At 34.4% G+C, this 22091-nt stretch overlaps 2 protein-coding genes and 1 pseudogene across 2 annotated transcripts; 2 read left to right on the top strand and 1 right to left on the bottom strand.

Moving 5' to 3' along the window:
- The first annotated feature begins 478 nt into the window (after positions 1-478).
- On the top strand, positions 479-18953 carry LOC128238675 (interferon alpha-inducible protein 27-like protein 2A). The gene is made up of 4 exons (XM_052954816.1): positions 479-627; positions 16058-16259; positions 16540-16644; positions 18759-18953. Exons 2-4 carry the CDS (start codon positions 16067-16069, stop codon positions 18806-18808), a joined length of 348 nt encoding a protein of 115 aa, XP_052810776.1. The 5' UTR covers positions 479-627; positions 16058-16066; the 3' UTR covers positions 18809-18953.
- Positions 1833-6325, top strand: LOC128226748 (uncharacterized). Its single transcript, XM_052936781.1, has 3 exons — positions 1833-1840; positions 4457-4649; positions 5075-6325. The coding sequence occupies exons 1-3, from the start codon at positions 1833-1835 to the stop codon at positions 6323-6325; spliced, it is 1452 nt and encodes a 483-aa protein (XP_052792741.1).
- LOC128226742 (uncharacterized) lies at positions 7504-9929 on the bottom strand (annotated as a pseudogene).
- Positions 18954-22091: the final 3138 nt, after the last annotated feature.

The raw sequence follows: 22091 nt of genomic DNA, 5'->3' as shown, positions 1-22091 counted from the left end.
TTAGCAGCCTAGCGGAGTGAAGTTGGCGGACTAGCGGTCTAAATTTGTGATCAAGTGATCACTTGTGTGTCCCTTACGGGAATGTGGTTGGAGTGTGAGTGGATGTTCTGAATTTGGCCCCATGCCCTTTAAGTATACGACTTGAGTAAGGGTTTAGATAACTATACTTGTGTGATAATACTTTTCATATTCAACTTTTAGACGGAATTCACTTCGATCAATATAATCAATTTGCAATTGGCGCTGGATCATTTTTTCATTGATCTTTATCTTATAAACCCGCTTTACAGTATTAAGGTTTCATTGAGACGAAACAAATACCTACAACCACAACATGCGTTTAAATTATATTCAATGATTATTAAACGATGAAAGACGTTTTAAAATAGGTGCCTGATAAATTACAGATTATTTTTCTTGGCCTATGAAAACAGTTTCATGCTTAACTGTACATCAAATGTGATCCATTTTGCCTCGAGGAAGTACAGTTTATATGCATGAGCGAAAATAGGTTGTTTATGAAAGTTGTATGCTAATACACCGGATTAATATAATATACGAACCGCTTTCACAGAATTCGGACTGTTGTAGTGTTGATCTTACCACAGAGTCTCGATTTTTGGAAATGTAAGTGTTATTTATGTCATTACTTAAAATAAGTGTTGTGATCATCCTCCTAAATTATGCAATATAAAATCGTTTACCTGATACAGGAACCTATGAAACAGTCTATCGAGCATACACACATTTTATATTGTATCATTAGGCCTAATGCCATTAAGGTCATTCCAACGATTATGTATGTGTCCCATATGTTTTCATTTATTTATTCAACGGTCCATGGACAACGGCCATTAATTTGACAAATATAACACAAACTAAAAGAATGAGCTTACCTTTTTTAGTTCGTTTGATATTTGACACATTAATATCCTTTTGTCCATGGTCCATAGATAAATGAAAATATGTGGGACACAGACATTTTTGTACATTGCACCAAAAAGCGTGTGAGATGATGTTAATGCACAAGTCAATTGTAACCACGCCCCCCCCCTCCCCCGGTCCGGGGAATAGCGGGGACTTTGACTTTTGGTCCAGCCAAATCCCCGCCAAATGACCCGTACCCCAGGGAGCCTAGGTCAGGCCCATTGGCCGCTATATGTTGCACGGAGACAAAACCACTGCATTTACCCCGCACTGCGGAGCCACCTGAAAGATTTCCACCGGTATACCCCCGGATCTTGGGGGGGGGGGATTACAATTGACGTCATGACGCGCATTAACTTTTATTCACTGCTTACGTAAAGAAATTCCTTCAGTACCACGTCTTTTGGGGATTATTTTGTTTTGTTTTAAAGGTATATTTTTGTGAAGTTGATTTTTATGGAACTCATCTATTGAAATCTCCTAATTATGGTTATATACATTGTATATTAAAAGAAACAAAAAGACTTACGTCACAGCGCATGGGGGTGCCAGAATTTTCCAGCGCGACTGAATTAAACGGAAATGCCTATCTGGTGAACTAGAAATGACCTTTTGACAGCACAGAAATATATTCTTGTTTTGTATTCATCTTATTTAGATATCGGATGACTGCAATTGTGTGTAATTAAAACAGACCACGGTGATATCAGCCCAGCTACTGATGAGAAATATTAACGGGGTATTTGAAAATAAAATATTGTTGTATAATGTTGAGTAAACGTCGAACTTGGAAAGTAGTTTTCTTTACATTAATACTAACATCATTATATATTATGGTCAATTAATTACAATGTGTTGCTTGTTGTAGACTATCACATTTCAAACTAAGGAGATGTACAGAGCACATGGCAAAGTAAGTTTGACTCCGGTTATATAATCTTTACATGATATTATTTTCTTTTATTTTTTTCTGGAAATACCTTTTCATATTAAGAACCAGTCAGTCATATGCCCGCATATTTTTTGAAGAAAGAAGTCGAAGTAAATTGAGCAATTGCGTCGTTGTTTGCTTCGTTGTCCCGCAAAACTTGAAACCTTGGCCATAAATAATAAAACTGTTCAAGACCCGAAACGCACACGTTCTAGAAGACCAATAACTCTATGCCCATTATGCAGTATTTAAAGTGTGTACCGATGAGAAATAGTATAAATTATTATTCATAATTGTTCACGGTAGGTCTATAACAAAGTAAATAGAATTGGGAAGTGGACATTATGAAGTTACGTTGTCATTGTAAAAAAGAACACTTGGTTATTGACTATATTATTAATTTTTCTGTACAAGTTAGTTTTTCACAAATTAAAGTTTATATCATTATTTGAGCAAGTAAACAATTGGACCTGATTCTCGTGTTCCAGTATTTATGGTATGCCAATCTCAAAGTATAATACTGTATAGTATACGAAACGTAAAAGTCTTTTGAAAATGACATCGGGGCCAAACATTCGATAATGATAAAATGGCGCCGCATTTTACACAGACAGGTGATCAAAAGTAAACAAATATGGCTGCAGTTATACGGGTTATTTACTGTTTTCAGAATATATCCTATACCAGAAATATATGTTGTTTTAAACTGTTAACATGTGCACAGTTTATGTTCGTCATTGCTTTTAATAATGTCATTGTGTGTCAACAAGGTATGTGTGTGCATGACGTACATTTAACAAAAGTTTAAATTCAAAACGTTGCCGCCTTGAAACGTTCCATTTCGGCCTTTATTAACATCCAGTTCTTGGAATCATGCCTTTGTAAAATAATACAGAATAATTTATTTGAAACTCTTTCTTGAATTTGTTGTCAAGTTGTTTTTACTTCAGTTAATTCAAATGACAACGACATCCGAAGTACAGTATCGTTGAGTGCAATCAATATATACTTAACTGTAGGTTTATATAGTATTTATTATATTTCACACATGTTTATCTCGGGTGGCCGAGAGGTTAACGACTTAAATTTGGTTTCCGGCGACCCCGGTTCGATTCTTCTCATCATCATGATATTATTTATGTATTGTGAAAGGTTTATCTTATATCAGTTAATGCTATCGTTTTCATTCAATTGAACTACCAAACATCATTGACAGCGACAACAAATGTTAATGCCATGTCATTATATGATTAAAATAATGCATTCCAAAAACGTTTTATATGTTAATAATTAGTTGTGCCCCCCCTCTTAGAAAGTCTTTGAGCCGCCACTGCATATATTATGCCCTGTTCAATTTAAATGTACGTTCGTGCATTATTGCATAAAATGTGTTTTCGGTCCGTTATCACGGTGTGTAAAAACGCAAAAATCCAGGCGTTATCGGTAGAAAACGTGCATTATTCAGTAAAAGATTCACGTGCCGTAAATGACCAGCTTTTTGTTTTACATAAGCGCTTTCAGGGCTCGCATCATAACAGTGGCAGCTGAGCGACCTGGTTTCTGACCGAAAGTGGGTCAACGATGCCAACTTTTGCATAAAAACAAATTTCAGCATGTAATATAAATGTATACAAATATCAACAACTTAAATAAACCGCATCTAACTTACATATTTTCTTCTGAGTTGTATTTTCCTGTCAAGCTGATGTGTGTTTACTTTCTGCAGTGGTCTTGACTATTTGTTTGCTTTAAAAGCACTAAATTAAGTCTAAAACGTTCAACTCCTCCGAACTTTAGTTATTTCTGTCGATTTTATTCAGAACAAACGACTTATATGGACATGATTCCGTTACGTCGTATGCAATGAACAAAGAAATTTCAAATATTGTTTTCTCTGATGCTGAAAATGCTGTACTATACAAAAGTCAAAACAGTACATTTTATCAAGAACATGTTAACAAAATCTTCAGGCTTAAATTACTTGTCGAAACAAATAATGGTTAAAGTAGGACTATATCGGTAATACATCGATTACCCAATGGGTATTGTGTGTAAATAATCCCAGTAATCCAGTCAATTTCCAAAACAAAAACACTTTCCAAACGAATGAACACTGCAAAAAAATGGAGTCGAAACAAAAATGCAACTGCCGAGTTTTGTTGCGGCCCGAATCGAGCTTAATGTAAAACTTTTTCAATGACATCACTCATGACGTCACACAAGCACATGTTATGGAGTTTATTCTTAACTAACTGTTTTTGCATTTTCGTTACATTTAACAGCCTTTTTAACACAAACGTTTCTCAATGGTGCAGTGGCGGTTCAAGGACTTTCTAAATGGGTGAAATTAAATACGATCATACACTGAAATCAACAAATTGCCTCTATATAGTCCTGTTCAATAACTGTTGTTATCTCCCTTGAAATATTACCTCCCCTGAACGCTCTTCCGTGTGGAGAACTTATCTTGACTTCCGGTGGAGAGCAAAGTAAACTTGTGCGAAAATGAGCGAATCTACACCAAAATCGACAGTTCAAAAGCGTTTGCAGTAACTACAGAGGGAAAGTTGTGAATGAACTTTGTGTAACGTTGCACAGATTCCCAACGGACGATAAGCTCAGAAAACTCTGGATTAAACGTCTGAAAGCTGTCAGTCCAAACTTTGTGTCAAGTTTGAAAAACGATCGCCTTTGTTCTGTTCACTTCGCCAACGGCAAATACACAAAGGAAAACCCCGTTCCGTGTGTGTTTATCATAAACAACAAGGAAAAGATATTTAAATTATCAAAGGTAAGCTGAGTTTGTCGTTGTGAAACTAGTTTCATCTTGTTTATCATTCTTTGTGAATCACTAGCTACTTATTTTAAATATATTGAACAACATCATGAACATGTTTATCTAAATTTTATATGAATGTATTTCACTGTTTACCAACACTATTGGAAATTGTCAAACAAAAGATTTGGTTCTGTTATGTTACATGTTTATAGTTTGCTAAAACAAGGGGGACTTTTTACCTGCATAATCAGTAAACGTACAATATATTGTTCTGGATCTGGATGGTATGTTGCAGGGCCTTTCAGCATATAAGCAACGTAGCATCATGAATATCATATCAAGGATTTTTATTCGTTTCTGTGAAATATTGAAAATAATACTCACAAAATAAGAACCATAAGAAATACTAAAATTCCTGTTTATTTATGTATTTTCAGGTGGAAAGTTCAGAACCGGCATACAAATGTAATGACGAAGACCAAGAGGCGGAGAATGAAGAGTATGATGGGCCAGACTGTACGTTAACTACAAGCAGTGTATCCGAGTATGCTTCAATCAAGTTCCCTGACTATGCTGGCCAGATTGAATTTACTGTACAGAAAACGCTGAATAAAGACACACAGGCTGACAAAGTAGGAGTGTCCTTTTCTTCTCAGATGAAAGGGACTAGTTCAGTTTCAGTTACTAAGTGTAGTGTTTCAACACAAACAGACTTTGAAACTCCATTATGTAAATGTATGTCAAAAACAACTTCTAAAGTTGGAGTACAAGTTAACAAACCTGACCTGACTGTGGAAGACATTAAAAGTAATAAGATGTGTATGTTTTACACAGGTCTACCTAATGTGGAAACTTTTCATTTACTTTTTGATGAAATGGATGATGTAGAGAGTCACACAAATAGATGCGGAAATGGAGAAAACAAGGGCCGGCCAAGAGCGCTACGACTTATTGATGAATTTTTTTTAGTGTTGATGCGTTTAAGATTAGGGCTTCTTCTTGAGGACTTAGCAAGGAGATTCCATGTGTCGAAATCAACATGTTCAAACATAACAAACCAGTGGATTTCATACATGAGTGTGAAACTGTCAACATTAGTTGCTTGGCCATCCAGAAAGACATTAAAAGTTACAATTCCACAGAAGTTCAAACGGAAATACCCGAACTGCCGCATAATAATTGACTGCACTGAGTTCTACACAGAAACACCACAATCACTTGCTAACAAATCAATGATGTACTCACACTACAAGTCACATATGACTTGGAAGGCACTTTTAGGAATAAGTCCATCTGGAATTATAACTTTCGTTTCGGACCTATGGAGTGGAAGCATTAGCGATAAACAGTTGACAATTAAGTCAGGACTCCTTGATTTGTGTGAAGCTGGTGATGGGATAATGGCTGATAAGGGTTTTCTAATATCGGATTTGACAACACCACGCGGCATGCATCTGATTATTCCACCATTGAAATTACAAAAGTTTAACCGCCGACAAGTTGAAGAAACAAGGAGAATCGCAAACTTGCGAATTGACGTAGAACGTGCTATGGAAAGAGTGAAAAACTTCAGGATTTTGCAAGGTGTAATGCCTATAACATTGTCTAAGCAAGCATCAAAAATCCTGAAAATTTGTGTTGCTCTGTCAAATTTGTTGCCACCATTAGTACATGATGATGAAGATTGAATATGATCATTATTAAAAGACAGTACTGGGGAATATACTTTTATTAACATTGCTTCAGGCTCCTTTCTTGATATGTTCTTAAACTTGTTTAATAAAAGTTTACATTTTATGACATGAAAGATCATAAACATACTATTTAAAGCTGCGCTCTCACAGATTTACCATTTTTACAACTTTCTTGCCAATTGATGTTGCCTAGTTAAGAGCACAATTGCATGTTGTTTGCTTTGGTTTAATCACCAATATAATTGTAACTTTACTTCTGAAAATAAACTGTTACACACTTAATGTACTTTTTTATGATTTGTTGTTCAGTCTCCTTTGAGCTGGAATTGGCATTGCAGAGTTTAGTGCTCTGGCTTGATTAAACTGATTGAATCTAACCTCCACCGACTTACACTCATTATTCATTAAGACAAAACAACCACTCTCGTTAAAGACTTTATCATAGCATTTGTCATTCCAGTTAAATGAAGTTATGTAATACCAGTTAACAATCAAAGAACTGGTTCAACACTCTAAAAACCATAGCCGGCAAGTGACATCTGTACATTTAGATTTACTTGGTTACCCACTTGACTCTTGCGTCTGAACACAAACACTGTTTTTCAATAAAAGAAGAAAAAGAAACTAATTATTTTCATTCCAAGCATTTTATTCAATTCAAGTATTGTTGTCAATGAAAAAGAGCAGTTCATGATGATACATTTAATAACATCATAAAAACATAGGTATAAATCAAAGAATTAATCAACGACACAAAAATGTTCATGTGATATATAGTATCGGTGGCCGTGTGGACTAGCTGGTTGTTTTCAATTTTTTTATATACTTGAGAAGTGTGGGTCTGAATCCAAAATCCACAAAATCAAAATACTTTTTATGCTATAAACTGTATTTTTTGTGCAATTTATATATCATACAGTAAACTAATGATCAATAAGTGCTTTCAGTTGCTTTACTGGGAAAACTGTTTTTGTTCAAAACATAAGCGAGTCATTTTAAGTATGAGTTTAAGACTCGCACTAAAAAAACTGAATCTTTAAAGCAAACTATTAAACGTAACAACAACATGCGAGCACCAATTCTGTTTAACAAACTCTTGTTTTGTCTATTTACACATAATGAACAAGAACTGTTTGATTTTTCTATTTACACTTTAAACACATTAAGTTTCTTTACATTAGTTCTTTACCCCGTTTGACACGCTCTGTGAACAATTCTGGTATAACAGCCTTTACATAAAAACTGTTCAGTTTACCTAGCATGTCAACCCAAAAATCATTATCAAAGGGTATTCTCTCCACACTATGACCCTTCAAAGTCCACACAAAAAAATCACACCATTTTCTTTCTGTTAAGGCCATTTGACCTTGAACTTGGAAATAGTAGCTGTGTTTTTTTTTCAAGGTTACTTTGCCATTCACTATTGAACAACAAAATGTTTTGTCTACAAAGGCCTCTTCTGGTGAACAGTTTCTAAATTTATATGGGCATTTTATCTCTAAGACCCCCTTGGTGTGAGCACATTTCTTACAACAGTCTACTATTCCATCTGGGCTTGATCCCAAGTGTGGTAGACTTGGCTTTACCACAAGGCCAGATGAAAAGAGTTTCAGCCCGGGGTGAGTTATTTGAATACGCCTTTGGTACACACGCTTGGCAGCTGGTTCATGACTTCTGCCCCATCTAGAAGCTGCAGTATCAAATTCGTCATTGTACCCCATAATGGATCGCAACAATATATCAGGTTTTGTTTCAGGTTTTTTCTGACAAATAGTTCCAAAACTGGAACTTGTTAACCTGCCAACCCTTGCATTTTCCAATGGTAACTTTTATGTTGTCCTTTTGTTGAGTTTTCAATAAGAAAAAAGTCATCCTGCTTACAGTTCAATGATTTAAAATATGTTTCGAAATTATTTTCACACATTGAACTTTTTATGTCAACACTGTCTTTGTAAAAGAAATCCACAGAATGAAGTTTGTGAAGCACTGGTATTGGCTCTTCTGTTGCAACAAGTTCAGAATCACTCAACAAAAAAAGCAGCATGTGGAGCACATTTTTTAAGTTTTTCCCCAAATGCTAATGAATTCAGAGGTTTAACATTGTGCAGGTTGTCAACTTTACATTTAGTAGATGGGCTAACTTTCTGTAAAGTGTCATTTTCAAATTTCAGCTTTTTGAATACAAGATGCTGATACCTTTGAGGGCTTATTTTTCTTTTCCTCGGCTGCTTCCATTTACATTTTGTTGAAGTTGGCGCATTCAAACCATCCTTCTGTTTGGAACCGATATCAACAAGGGCGTACAGCAACGCAGCAACATGGTTGCAGGATTCCCCCTCCCTGAAACATGAAAAGAAAAGTTGTACGAGTATGATAAAAAATTCTGCATTATTCATTGCAATTTAAAATTATTCAGAAACCTGTAATCTGACAAAACAGTGAACGGACGCACAACAGGGAGCTAGGAACACTTTTGGATAACAATGATTTAAATAAATTTATTGACCAACACCTCCTTCAAACAACTAGGCACGTAGCTACTGCTACTTTGGGATGACGCTGATTGAAATGAGTTCATTGAACGACACCCCCTTCCCCTCCTTCGGTTTGCATTTAAAATTCAGGGTATTTTCAAACAACCAGGCACGTAGCTAGGGCTATTTTGGAATGACGCAGATCCAAGTTATTTTTTGATGGACTCCTCCTAGCCCCTTCGTTTTGTATTTCAAGTTCAGGCTTTTTTTATTACAAAAACTTTGACCAGTCTAAATGGCATTGCACAGCTGCGTAGTCAACTATGCCCCTGTCAATTTTTTTTTATAATCACTGGCAATTTTGGTGCATCTTAAGCTTTTATTAGAACACCAACATTATTGCCAGATGGGGTATCATTATAATGATGCATCATAAAATAACGAGTATGTCAACACCCTGCATCAAAAGGAGATGTTATTATCTAAAAGTGCATGTATACATCTTATTCTAAATGTGAATAGTAAATTTACCCAGCAGCACAGTTGCATCCAGCAGCATGAACCTTTCCCGATACTTTAGACAGACAGGCCCATGGTTCATAATCCTTTTTTTGAACATCAGACCCTGGTAAGGACGGAATGACCTTTGCTCTTACGTAGCAGTGGGAACATTAATGTGATATCTGATTGTATTTCACACTATGGACATGTCCATCTTCGTAGAACACTTTGGCTTTTAATTGTTTTCTTGCATTCATGTTCTGATTGTCAAACGTGCGTGAACGGTTTAACACAAGGTAATTGTATAAATCCTGCGTCCTGAAGAAGGGAATTTTTAACACATCGTCCTCCCAACAACCCTTTAAACTGCCTGGCTCTGGCAATTTTTCACCTAGCGGCGTGGTAAATAATTCCTCCTGTCGTTCAAGTTTGTTGTTATTGTCCTGAATATTAATATCTTTCAATGTCCGTTTTCCGATTTGTACAAGGCCTCGGGCACGTTTTATTAACTCCGGTCTATTTCCTGACACATGTGCTCCTCTATCTCGTAAATATATCTTAAGTTCACGCACTGATAATTTGTCAAATTGACACGGATCACCGACCTCTTTATTCGACGCCATTATCCTGTCAATTGTTACTCACCGGAAGTTGAGGTCAACTACGAACGATAATTTGCTAAGGGAGGTAACAACGGTTATTGAACAGGACTATAGTTAACATCATGGACACAAAAAGTATGTAGGGTATATATTTCACTTGTAGTTAGTACGCATTTTATAGTTTTTTGGTGCTCTTGAAATCGGTGAAATATATTGTAATCTAACACTGAAACAGACAATAATCCTCTATATGTTGGCATACAGTTTGTTACATAAACATAGTCTTCATTGTTTAGATGTTAGTACATTCGGGTAGGGGTTTGAGCGTGGATATGGGGTGTGGCATAACCACGCTCCCTGTCCCTATGATGTTTACATGTTTGTATACAGCATATACATTGTTGAAATTGATACCACATGTAACGTTTACTTACCTTCTATTTAAATAACTGAAAAACGATATGTCATTTCGGTATTTGTAAAATTTAGGTTTATATTTAGATTTATTATACCTCACTTTTGTCTACAATGGTAAAAACCCATTACCCGAAAAAGAGATATTTTTGACTACCAGAAACGTTTTCAACCTTTTTGGCACGTAACCAAGCGAAAATTCATTGTCAGATCATTTGACCGCAGTGATATTTTGATTGTCATAGAAGGGCAAATAACTGCTTCAATAGTTTAGCTAAATCATGACGTGATTGCCTCCCTTATACACATACAGCAGTGACGTCACTATTCAATGAGTACACACAAAAAATAGACGACACGAACTGTCAGTAAGCTGCTTTGGCAGATGAAATAGATAGCTTATGTATTAGTAAGCAGTATACTGTTGATGTTGTTAATCATTTGACAAATAGTGTTTCTAATATTTTAACTAATGCTGCTGATTAATCTCAATTGTTGTTAGAAAAGAAAATTGTTAATAAAACACCTGTTCGTAAACACTTTAGAAAGAATGGTATGATAATGATTGTAAAGTTGCTAGAGCTAATTATATTAAAAGTAAAAATAAGCACAGATTTAATAGAACAAATGAAAATTTTGCTTCCTTAGCTAAGAAAAGTAAGTCTTATAAGAAATTAATGAATAAGAAAATTAATACTTTCAAAGGGAATGTAAATAAAAAGTTAAAAAATCTTCGTAATTCTGATCCCAAAGCTTTTTGGGGATTATTAAATAAATAATTGCGATGAAAAGAAGAAAACCTTGTCTAGCATTTCTAAAGATGTATTTTATGAACACTTTGTCAAGTTAAATCAAACTTCGTCAACCAATGATGTGGATATGTATTCAGAAATTGATTTTGATTCTATCCCGGGCAATAATGAGGAATTAAATATGGTATTTAGTATTGATGAAATTAGAAAAACGGTAATCAGCTTGAAAAACAATAAATGTCCACCTTCATTTGATAATATTTTAAACGAATATCTTAAGTATAATGGAAGTGAGTCTTTCTTATTACTTGTTTGCAAACTATTTAATTTCATTTTTGATTCTGGAGTTTTTCCAGAGGTTTGGAGTAGAGGCATCATTTTCCCAATTTATAAAAACAAGGGTAGCATCAATGACCCGGATAATTATAGAGGCATTACAATTTTAAGTTGCATGGGAAAATTATTTACGACTGTCCTAAATAACAGATTTAACTCTTTCCTGATTAACCACAATTTACTATGTGAGGAGCAAGCTGGCTTTAGGAAAAACTATAGTACCATTGATTATGTTTTTTCTTTGAAAATCTTGATTGATTTTTATTTAATGAAAGGTAGTAAACTTTACTGTGCCTTTATTAATTATAAGAAAGCATTTGATAGTGTTAATAGAAAAGCTTTGTGGCATAAACTCTTAGAAAATAATATAGATGTTTAATGTATTAAGATAATTAATAGTATGTATGATATTGATAAGTCATGTGTTAAAGTTGGTAATTCATTATCAGAGTTTTTTAGTAGTCAAGCTGGTGTTAGGCAAGGTGAGAACCTTTCCCCGATACTATTTTCTCTGTTTCTTAATGATTTGACTCAGTTTATGTCAAGTAGGTTTGAAGGGCTTGAAACCTTTTCTAAAAGTACCTTTGAATGTTTAAGTGATGATGATGTAGATGTTTACCTACGTCTTTATATATTACTTTATGCTGATGACACAGTTATTCTCGCCGAATCTCACGCCGACTTGCAAGCGGCATTGAATGCCATGCTAGAATATTGTAATATGTGGGATTTAAAAGTTAATCCTAGTAAATCTAAAGTTATTGTTTTTTGTAAGTCTAAAAGAACATTACTGAAATAACAGGATTTTTACTATGATGGCGCTAAAGTAGATATTGTTGATGAGTTTGTGTATCTTGGTGTTATGTTTAGCTACAATGGTAAATTTACTAAAACTAAAAAACTTTTGATAGATCAAGCTCGTAAAGCATATTTGCACTTATAAAGAAATCTCGTAAACTTAACTTAGCTTACTCTTTACAATTGTATTTGTTTAATTCAATGATTGTACCAATATTATTATATGGTTCAGAGGTATGGGCTATGGAGGATCTTAAGATATTAGACCAATTTCAGTTAAAATATTGTAAACTCATTTTAAATTTAAAACAGTGTACCCCTAATTGTATGATTTATGGTGAACTTGGTTTAAAACCAATTTCTATACAAGCTAAAACTAGGCTTTTGACCTTTTGGAGTAAAATAGTGAATTCTGCTGATGTGAGCAGCAGCAAAATTAGTCACTTATTGTATAATACTGCATATTCTTTGCACAATGATGTTACCTCTGGCTTGAAGTTCCCATGGATTTCCTTTGTTAAGAATTCTTTAAATGATTTAGGATTAAGTATGTACTTTGATTTACAACAGGTTAATAGTGTTATTGTTTTTAAAAATATGGTTAAAAACAGATTATCTGACCAATTTATTCAAAATTGGTATAGTACGGTTTCAAATTCACCAAAATGTCAAATGTATAAAGTATACAAAAAAGATTTTGGGTTTGAAAGCTATATTGATATACTACCCAAGAATCTTTTATTGCATTTGCTTAATTTTAGAATTATGAATCACAAATTTCCTATTGAAGTAGGGCGTGGTCAAAATGTTGAGAGATTTCGTAGAACATGTCATTTGTGTAGTAGTAATAGTTAAGGTGATGAATTTCATTATTTGTTTGAATGTCAACATTTTTCAGACGATGGAAAGAAAAATATTAAATTGTACTTTTGTCGTAACTGTAATTGTATTAAGTTAGATCAATTAATGAACAGTAAAAACAAAAAAGAACTTATTAAACTGGCTATATTTTGTAAATCCCTTTTATCTAATGTCAAATAGTCATTCTCCTTTAAAAACAATACGACTTATTTGTCTTAGTATTTCCTATTATAGGAAACTGTATGTAATATATGTCAACTTTGTTTATATATGTTTAATTATTTGTTTGTTAAAGCGTTATTGTTCTGATCACATGGTTGTAATAACCCATGATCTAAATAAATCTTGAAATCTTTAAATCTTGAGTAAACATGTCTCGTTTACCTTGTAAATTTTAAAGTAGAACTGAACTGATATTTGACATTTAATTATTAGACTGACTTCATATAAAACACTTCGTATCGCTATTCAAACCAACTTCGTAGATTTTATAGATATAATTCTTATTTCAATATGTTGGCGATATCAGAAACCCAGAAATATCTAACATTTTCCGGGAAATTAAAGCAATGCATTGTGGTAAATGGTGCAGTGCATTGTGGTACTCGCTGGGCATGCGCACTTAAAACAAAGGGAGACAACACAGTATCCACTCATTTCAAGGGCATTAATTCATCTAGCAACCATAGAATGGGCAGAACAGAGGCCGGATTCCGTGGTAACGGTAGACCTTAGAAGCAAAATTTACGCTTTGAATATTAAATTGTAGCGCGTTTAATAGAAAGAATGAATAAAATTAAGAAGTAGAAATTACAGTTCAGTTCACCTTTAAATGTTTAATTAAATGAACTAAAACAATTTACAAACTTTATGTACTTTATATTTTGTTCGGTATAATAAAATAAATATCATATGGCAGCATGTGTGACTTTGATATTGTCAACCCTCGCTAACGTTTCGGGTGACATTTTGCTCTCGGGTTGACACTATCAATGTCACATATATATGCTGCTATATGAAATTTATATATTAGCTGTTGAACGACATTACGTCAATATTTATGAACTGCCTTTCGGCAACTGCCTTCATCAATCGATGAACGCAACATCTTTGGATATGTTCGAATCGCAATTCATCGCATACCAATATAGATGAAAGCTACTGATCTTGTTATTGTTTGTTTTGTGCCCGTAAAATATCAATTTAAACGTTTTGTTGTCAAATGTGTTTCAATTTTACGTTTAAACGTGATTTCGAGTGATTGATCTTTCCCCGCGTTATTGTGACGTCATTTGAAAAAAAAAATGTTTCCGGTAACAGTCAGGTCAACCTATTTACAGAATGGGTAAAAAGGATTACTGAAAGGTAATCCGAAATGAAATGAAGTATTTTTTAACGTTTCTTGAATAAAATAATGAACTATTGGTGTAAATGGTGTTATGTAAATTATTTAAGAAATGAATTGCGGGGATGATGTCATTATCGGTGATATGAACTCAATTGGGCTGGTCAAAGTACGCGTGGAGTCCTTCGGACTCCACACACTTAGACCAGCCCAATTGCGTTCATACCCCGATAATGACATCAACCCCGCAATTCATTCCTTAAATAATTTACGGCGCGAAGAGTTACGTCGCCGCCATTTATGTTTGACGTCAATTTTGTGTCGTTATTGTATTGCCGCATAAGATTTGAACATCATTACGAATTAACAAACAATCACCACAGATTTACAAAGGCTGTATGGCATTTGACAACGCGAACTCGGTAAGCCTTGTAAGCCTTGTTTTGTATTCTATTTTCATACCGGTGTTGAAGTGCCCGGGCTGATATCGACCGAGAGGAACAATACCAGCCCGAGACTTTTAAAACAGCTGATATATCGTTTTGTATACGTTTAGTAAACGTCGAGACTTGAAAGTATATTTCTGACATTGATACTAAAAAATTTCCAGACCTATAGTAGGCACAATTAATTACAGTATATAACATGTTGTAGAGCGGCACAGATCACGCTATGGAGCTGTACAGAACACATTCGAACCAAAGTAAGTTTGTTTTCGGTTTAACGACGAATATTACACGGTAATTTGTCACAACTTTATTTCATGATATTTTGTTGCTGGAAATACCTTGAGAGGTATTATATTGATATTTTAAAACCAGTAAATATTAAGCTCGTCCGTTTTTCAAAGAAAAAGTCGAGTTATTGTTAGCATTGGCGTCGTTGTCGGTTGCTTTAATATTATAAGTATCTATCATTTGTTTCCGGTTCGGTTAGAAAATCCTACCCGAGGGCACGTGCGTAAGCCGGTAATGAGGCTTGCCGAGTTACCGGCCACGCAGCGTGCCCGAGGTTCGGATTTTCTATCCGTACCGGAAACACATGATTGATATTTTTTCTTGCATACCTTAATTTATCGTTTGTGGAAAAAAATGACGTAGAAAACGAACTTTTGTACAATGACACCATAAAGCGCGTGCGACGTTGTTTACTGACGTCATAGAGCGCAGTAATTTTAAATAACTATAAATAGCGTTTTTTTTACGATTATTTATTTTCATTTTAATTAAAAGTCTTACAAACATATATATTTGATTGCGCTTTATTGAAATGGCATACTATATTTTTTATAAACCATTAAAAAAAAGAAATAAGAAGTGGCGCGTTGTTGCGCGTGACTCATCTTACATGAGGTTTGTAAGATGGGTTTTTCCAGCACTGGTCACATGACCGGAAACACACGTCCGGTATGCAAGAATATCATTTCCGGCGAATTCAGCCGTGCAGGGAAAATTCCATCTGGCACCGCCCCCCCCCCCCCCGGTAATAATTTTAACAATAATTAAACATCTGCCAATACCATTCCAAATGTTCCACAAAAGAATATGGGATCACATGGCATACCAATTAAGCATGATGGTAAATGGTTCGAGTAAGGACAAGCTTCAGATATCTTAATACAGATAAACATATTGTGTTTCCAGAAAGATCAGATGAAAAAAAACGCATGGTCGGTCTATAAAAAGGTCGCCCCGCCCTTAGCAGCCGCTGGAGCCGCGGTTGTCGCCGCCCCCCTCGTTCTGTCCGCAGCAGGATTTGGCCCTGAGGGTATCAAACGGGAATCCTTTGCGGCGAATATAATGTCCGCAACTGCACGGAGTAATGGCAAAGGCGTCCCAGCTGGAAGTAAGTAGACATTGGTTGCCTATTATACAATATTCACAAGCACCATAAACTGCTTCGTAAGAAAGTTCTGATAGGGACATATGAATCTGGTCAATCTTTGACTAATCCAGTGTGAATTGTTCCATAAAGCCTGCATATTTTCATATCCGTATAATGCCTCTTAATATCACCCAAAATGGTATAATAATATTTATGAAAACATATTATCCATTTACATAGTGGAAAAGAGTAATATGGTCAATTCATGTTCAAATAAGAGCCATAACTTCAATTTCCAAAGGTTTTTTCTCGGCATGCCAGTCAGCAGGGGTGGTTGGAATAAGCAAAAGTATACTTGTGGGGATCGGGTTGGTAGCTGGAATATTCACAGCTCTTGTACAGAAAGGTATGAGTCGCAAAACAAAGAGAATTCACTCTCACAGATATACCATTTTTACAACTTTTTTTATTTTTTGTCTTCGAAGTAGCAATTTTTGCGTAAATATCTGTAAACCACTGATAAAAGATTGCTGACAAAAGATCAGATCGCAGATTTTCATATTTCTGTTCGAAAATTAACGTTTTATGGACTAACGGTTTAAGAAAAATGCATATAAACATCATTTTTGTTCTTAAATATAAAAATCACCGATCTATTTCTTTGTCAGCAGTCTTATATAACTGGCTTCCATATATTTTCACAAAAAATGGCTCGTTCCAAGACAAATTATTTTTTTAAATGTCATAACGTTCAATCTGTGAGAGTGCAGCTTTATATATATTTATCAAAAAATGTTAAAATGTTAAAAGCTTTTAGGTCGACTATTCGAAGATTATGGAGATCTTTACTACCCTGTCTGTCGTGGGCGTCACACCTTGGTTAAGATTTTGCATGTAAGCACCCATTATTTCAGCAAATACATCACGCATTGCTTTAAAACTTTAGGTGTGTGTTCTCAAATATTCAACTTAACTTAAATGATAAAGTAAAATAACACTATCTATTTTGAAGCTAATACATATAAAGCTTTTATTATTCGACTTGGAAATTCTGGTAAAAGTTTTGCAAATTAGCGAATATTTAATGTATTGAATTTAAACTTTATACATCGCGTACTTAGTATTTTATATTTTCGGCGATATGCAAAATACAAAGAACAAATTTGATTTGCCAAGAAGTAATAAGGATATCGGGCATAATAAATATGTCAAGGTTTTGGCCGAGCTGTGTTGCATGTTTGGGGCACACATCTTTAATGACTTTTCGACGATTCATTGGGGATTATAACTTGTATCGGCGGGGAAGGAGCATCCTTGGTTGACTAAAATATTGGATCGACAAAGCTTTTTTACTATCTTTGTAGAAAGGTACGAATCTGACCATTTCCTGGTTCATTGTACATTTATTTATTACATTTGTATTTCCATGTGCTCATAACGTAGTTAATAATGTTGATTTGAGTGAACATAGGGCATCAAATATGTTCTCGGTGCCCGAAAAGTTCGCGTAGGATAGTACTTAAGCGGAAAGATATTTTGCAAAATTTCTTTGTGCTCATTACATAACAAGTATTATTGATTGTTAAGCTATAAATAACATTACAAAGGGGAAAAAGAATTGAGCTTATTAAAAACCGAATAAGCCTCAGGAGTTTTGGTTAATACTGAAATGCTCTACATAGCGCAATATAACGATAAAATGTCTCCTGGTGCTTGGTTTGAGCACTTTTCACAACTTTTGGGCGTTGTAAAATGAAAAGTTAACGATAGTGAGATAGAAAAGGAGTTGGGAAATCGGGAGAAGTTTGAATATATTATACATTAAATACATCGTTTACCGAAGAATTTCTTCCATCTATTAATGTCTTTGCCGTAGACAAAGCTCCATGGCCAGATGGAATACTTGCCCAGTATATCACAATTACTAAGCATTTGACATTATATAAATACCATATGGTAGCATGTGTGGCATTGATATTGTCAACCGGAGAGAAGAATGTCACCCGAGGCGTCAGCCGGTGGGACGTTGTAGAGCAAAGCTCTAGAGCAAAGAACTGTTTAAGGTTTTGCATGTAATCTAATTTACAGTGATCCATGCATGTTTCACCAAAACTTTACGATCCCTAAACTTAAAAGCGACAAAATTGTCGAGCACACTGTTACTAAGACAGCTCTTGTAATTTTATACACTTTGTTTTCAATTTTGATACTCAGTCATGGTTAATCTGCACAAATATGTAGCAAACTAACGAAAATATGGCATTTTTAAAGACTGTTACCTTAACCAAGACGGTTCCCTGGACAATATCACTTAAAATATATGCAAAACCGTTTGCTCTACCAAATGAATTGTCATTTTCATTCCCATACACGGCGAAAAAGATGTATGTCTGTACTAAATTAAGACATTTATTTGAATAACCAAATTTAGAAAAGAAAAATAGAAAAAAACGTGCAGCAGCGAAACGTTTGTTCATATCGCATGCCTCAATTTTATCATCAGTCTGTTTTCACTTTTAGTATTCAATGATGACACAGATGAAGACGACGAATCAGGAAATGGGGCTTAAAACGGAATTACGCATACAAATACTTTACTAAGCATACTCTAGTGCATTTTTGTTTTATTTCAGTTATTTAGTTCTATAGTTTCGAGTGTCATATTAGCACTATGTCCAATTAATCAAACATAAATTTAAATAAAATCTTCATCTTTGTGGACGAATGTGTGTGTTATTTGAAAAAAGGATCTTACATAAAATTCTATTTTTGAACAAAAATAACGAAACTTGTTACAGAAGGGGTCATATACAGGTCAGAGGCAGCCCCAAGTCAAGTATGAGGGCCATGGGTGAAGGCATTGTTGTGTTATCAACCTTGAACAACCTTTTATCATTCAAGGTCACTGTGACCTTGACCTTTGGCACAATGACCCATAAAATCAATAGGGGTCATCCTCTGGTCAGGCCCCACCTCCAAGTCAAGTTTGAGGGCCATGGATGCAGGTATTGTCGAGGAATCACTAGGACAAACTTTAACCAATCAAGGTCACTGTGACCTTGACCTTTGGCCTGATGACCCCCCCCCCCCAAAAAAAAGGGGTCATCTACTGGTCAGGTCTAACTTCCATATCTAGTTTGCTGACCATAGGTCTAGGCATTGTTGAGTAATCACTCGGACAAGCTTTAAAATTCTTTTATCTTTAAAGGTCACTGTGACCTTGACTTTTGACCCGATGAGCCCTAAAATCATCGTTATAACGCAAAATATAACTATAAGTAACGGGTCGGATTTTTTTATCCGTAACGGAAACACATGATCGATGGTTATATGAAAGGGACTTGTAATGTTTTTGGACCGAAAATAGTTTTCACGGTAATGCATCTGAAAACACTTATTTAATCATTATTTTACTCAATGGTACCGAAATTGCAGAAAAAAATACAAATTATAAAAAAAAATATTTTGGTTTTTAATAGTGGGGTGTGAACACATGCTGGTTAAGTCTAGAAAAAAAATGAAAACCGACGCCTTAACCACTAGGTCACAAGCACATATACAACAGTCGATGGATAATTTGAACTTTTAATAATAAAATGATAACATCACGTGATGATGTCAATCAACCAATCATGCTACATGGAATCGTTGAAGCTCAAAAATAAGAAAATAGGTCAAAAGGTCATAATCAAGGTCATCCATGCTCAACATTGATATTTGTTATCAGAACTGTACACATGATCCAAAAATAAGAAAGTATGTCAAAGGTCACAGTCAATGTCATCCGAGGACAACATTGTTACTTGTTTGCAAAACTGTACAAATGGTCCGAATTTAATTGCTATAGCTTCAAAATTAAGAAAGTAGGTCAAAAGGTCACAGTCAATGTCATCCAAGTACAACATTATTATTTGTTTTCAAAACTGTAAACATGGTCCAAATTTCATTTCTGTAGCTTCAAAATAAGAGAGTATTTCTTAAGGTCACAGTCAGGTATTTAGTATTACACATTTCACAGGTCTTGGGAAATTCATGCCACATGTTAAATAATGTATTACACATTTATAATACTGATACTGTTATATAATGTATTACACATGTAATAATACTGATACTGTGAAATAATGCATTACACATTTGATAGTACTGATACTTTTACATCATGTATACACATTGGATAATACTGATACTGTCACATAATGTATACACATTGGATAATACTGATACTGTCACATAATGTATTACACATTGGATAATACTGATACTGTCACATAATGTATACACATTGGATAATACTGATACTGTCACATAATGTATACACATTGGATAATACTGATACTGTCACATAAAGTATACACATTCCATAATACTGATACTGTCACATAAAGTATTACACATTCCATAATACTGATACTGTCACATAATGTATACACATTCGATAATACTGATACTGTCACATAATGTATTACACATTGGATAATACTGATACTGTCACATAATGTATACACATTGGATAATACTGATACTGTCACATAAAGTATTACACATTTGATAATACTGATACTGTCACATAATGTATTACACATTGGATAATACTGACACTGTCACATAATGTATACACATTGGATAATACTGATACTGTCACATAAAGTATTACACATTTGCTAATACTGATACTGTCACATAATGTATACACATTGGATAATACTGATACTGTCACATAAAGTATTACACATTGGATAATACTGATACTGTCACATAATGCATTACACATTTGATAATACTGATACTGTCGCATAAAGTATTACACATTGGATAATACTGATACTGTCACATAATGTATACACATTGGATAATACTGATACTGTCACATAAAGTATTACACATTGGATAATACTGATACTGTCACATAATGTATACACATTGGATAATACTGATACTGTCACATAAAGTATTACACATTGGATAATACTGATACTGTCACATAATGTATACACATTTGATAATACTGATATTATTACATAATGTATACACATTCGATAATACTGATACTGTCACATAAAGTATTACACATTTGATAATACTGATACTGTCACATAATGTATACACATTGGATAATACTGATACTGTCACATAAAGTATTACACATTGGATAATACTGATACTGTCACATAATGTATACACATTTGATAATACTGATACTGTCACATAAAGTATTACACATTTGATAATACTGATACTGTCACATAATGTATACACATTGGATAATACTGATACTGTCACATTAAGTATTACACATTGGATAATACTGATACTGTCACATTAAGTATTACACATTTGATAATACTGATACTGTCACATTAAGTATTACACATTTGATAATACTGATACTGTCACATTAAGTATTACACATTGGATAATACTGATACTGTCACATTAAGTATTACACATTGGATAATACTGATACTGTCACATTATGTTTTACACATTGGATAATTCAAGGCAAACACTACTTTTTATAGCTATTAAAGTTTTCTGCATGTTACCATGATCTCTGCGTATTACCATGAGCGCTAGGTAGTAAGCGCCAACGCTTGTCTTTTTTCTTTGGTTGAACAAGATGCATGACCGAACAATTAATGGAGCCAGAGTTATGGTCCTTGTCAGACATGTTTGTACTAACTGTCTCTGGAAATGCATGTATCCATTAAGGTCATGGTCAACGTTTCAAGCTGCACTCTTAAAGATTTACCATTATTAAAACTCTTTATTTTTTAGAGAGGGCAAATTTTTCTGTATCTGCAAACCAATGAAATAAGACTGCTGACAAAAAATTAGATCGTAGAATTTCAT

The sequence above is a fragment of the Mya arenaria genome, chromosome 1 (genome assembly GCF_026914265.1).
Source record: "Mya arenaria isolate MELC-2E11 chromosome 1, ASM2691426v1".
Taxonomy (NCBI): domain Eukaryota; kingdom Metazoa; phylum Mollusca; class Bivalvia; order Myida; family Myidae; genus Mya; species Mya arenaria.
Note: the sequence above shows the minus strand (reverse complement) of the source record. Positions and strands in the feature narration are given on the sequence as shown.

What these genes read in the sequence shown, in the direction of transcription:
- LOC128226748 (XM_052936781.1), top strand. An exon ending in AGATATTTAAATTATCAAAG is followed by an intron (nt 4,650 to 5,074) that starts GTAAGCTGAGTT and finishes ATGTATTTTCAG; the next exon opens with GTGGAAAGTTCAGAACCGGC.
- LOC128238675 (XM_052954816.1), top strand. Translation starts at nt 16,067, where the DNA reads ATGAAAAAAAACGCATGGTCGGTCTATAAAAAGGTCGCCCCGCCCTTA. An exon ending in CAAAGGCGTCCCAGCTGGAA is followed by an intron (nt 16,260 to 16,539) that starts GTAAGTAGACAT and finishes CAATTTCCAAAG; the next exon opens with GTTTTTTCTCGGCATGCCAG. An exon ending in CACAGCTCTTGTACAGAAAG is followed by an intron (nt 16,645 to 18,758) that starts GTATGAGTCGCA and finishes TTTCACTTTTAG; the next exon opens with TATTCAATGATGACACAGAT.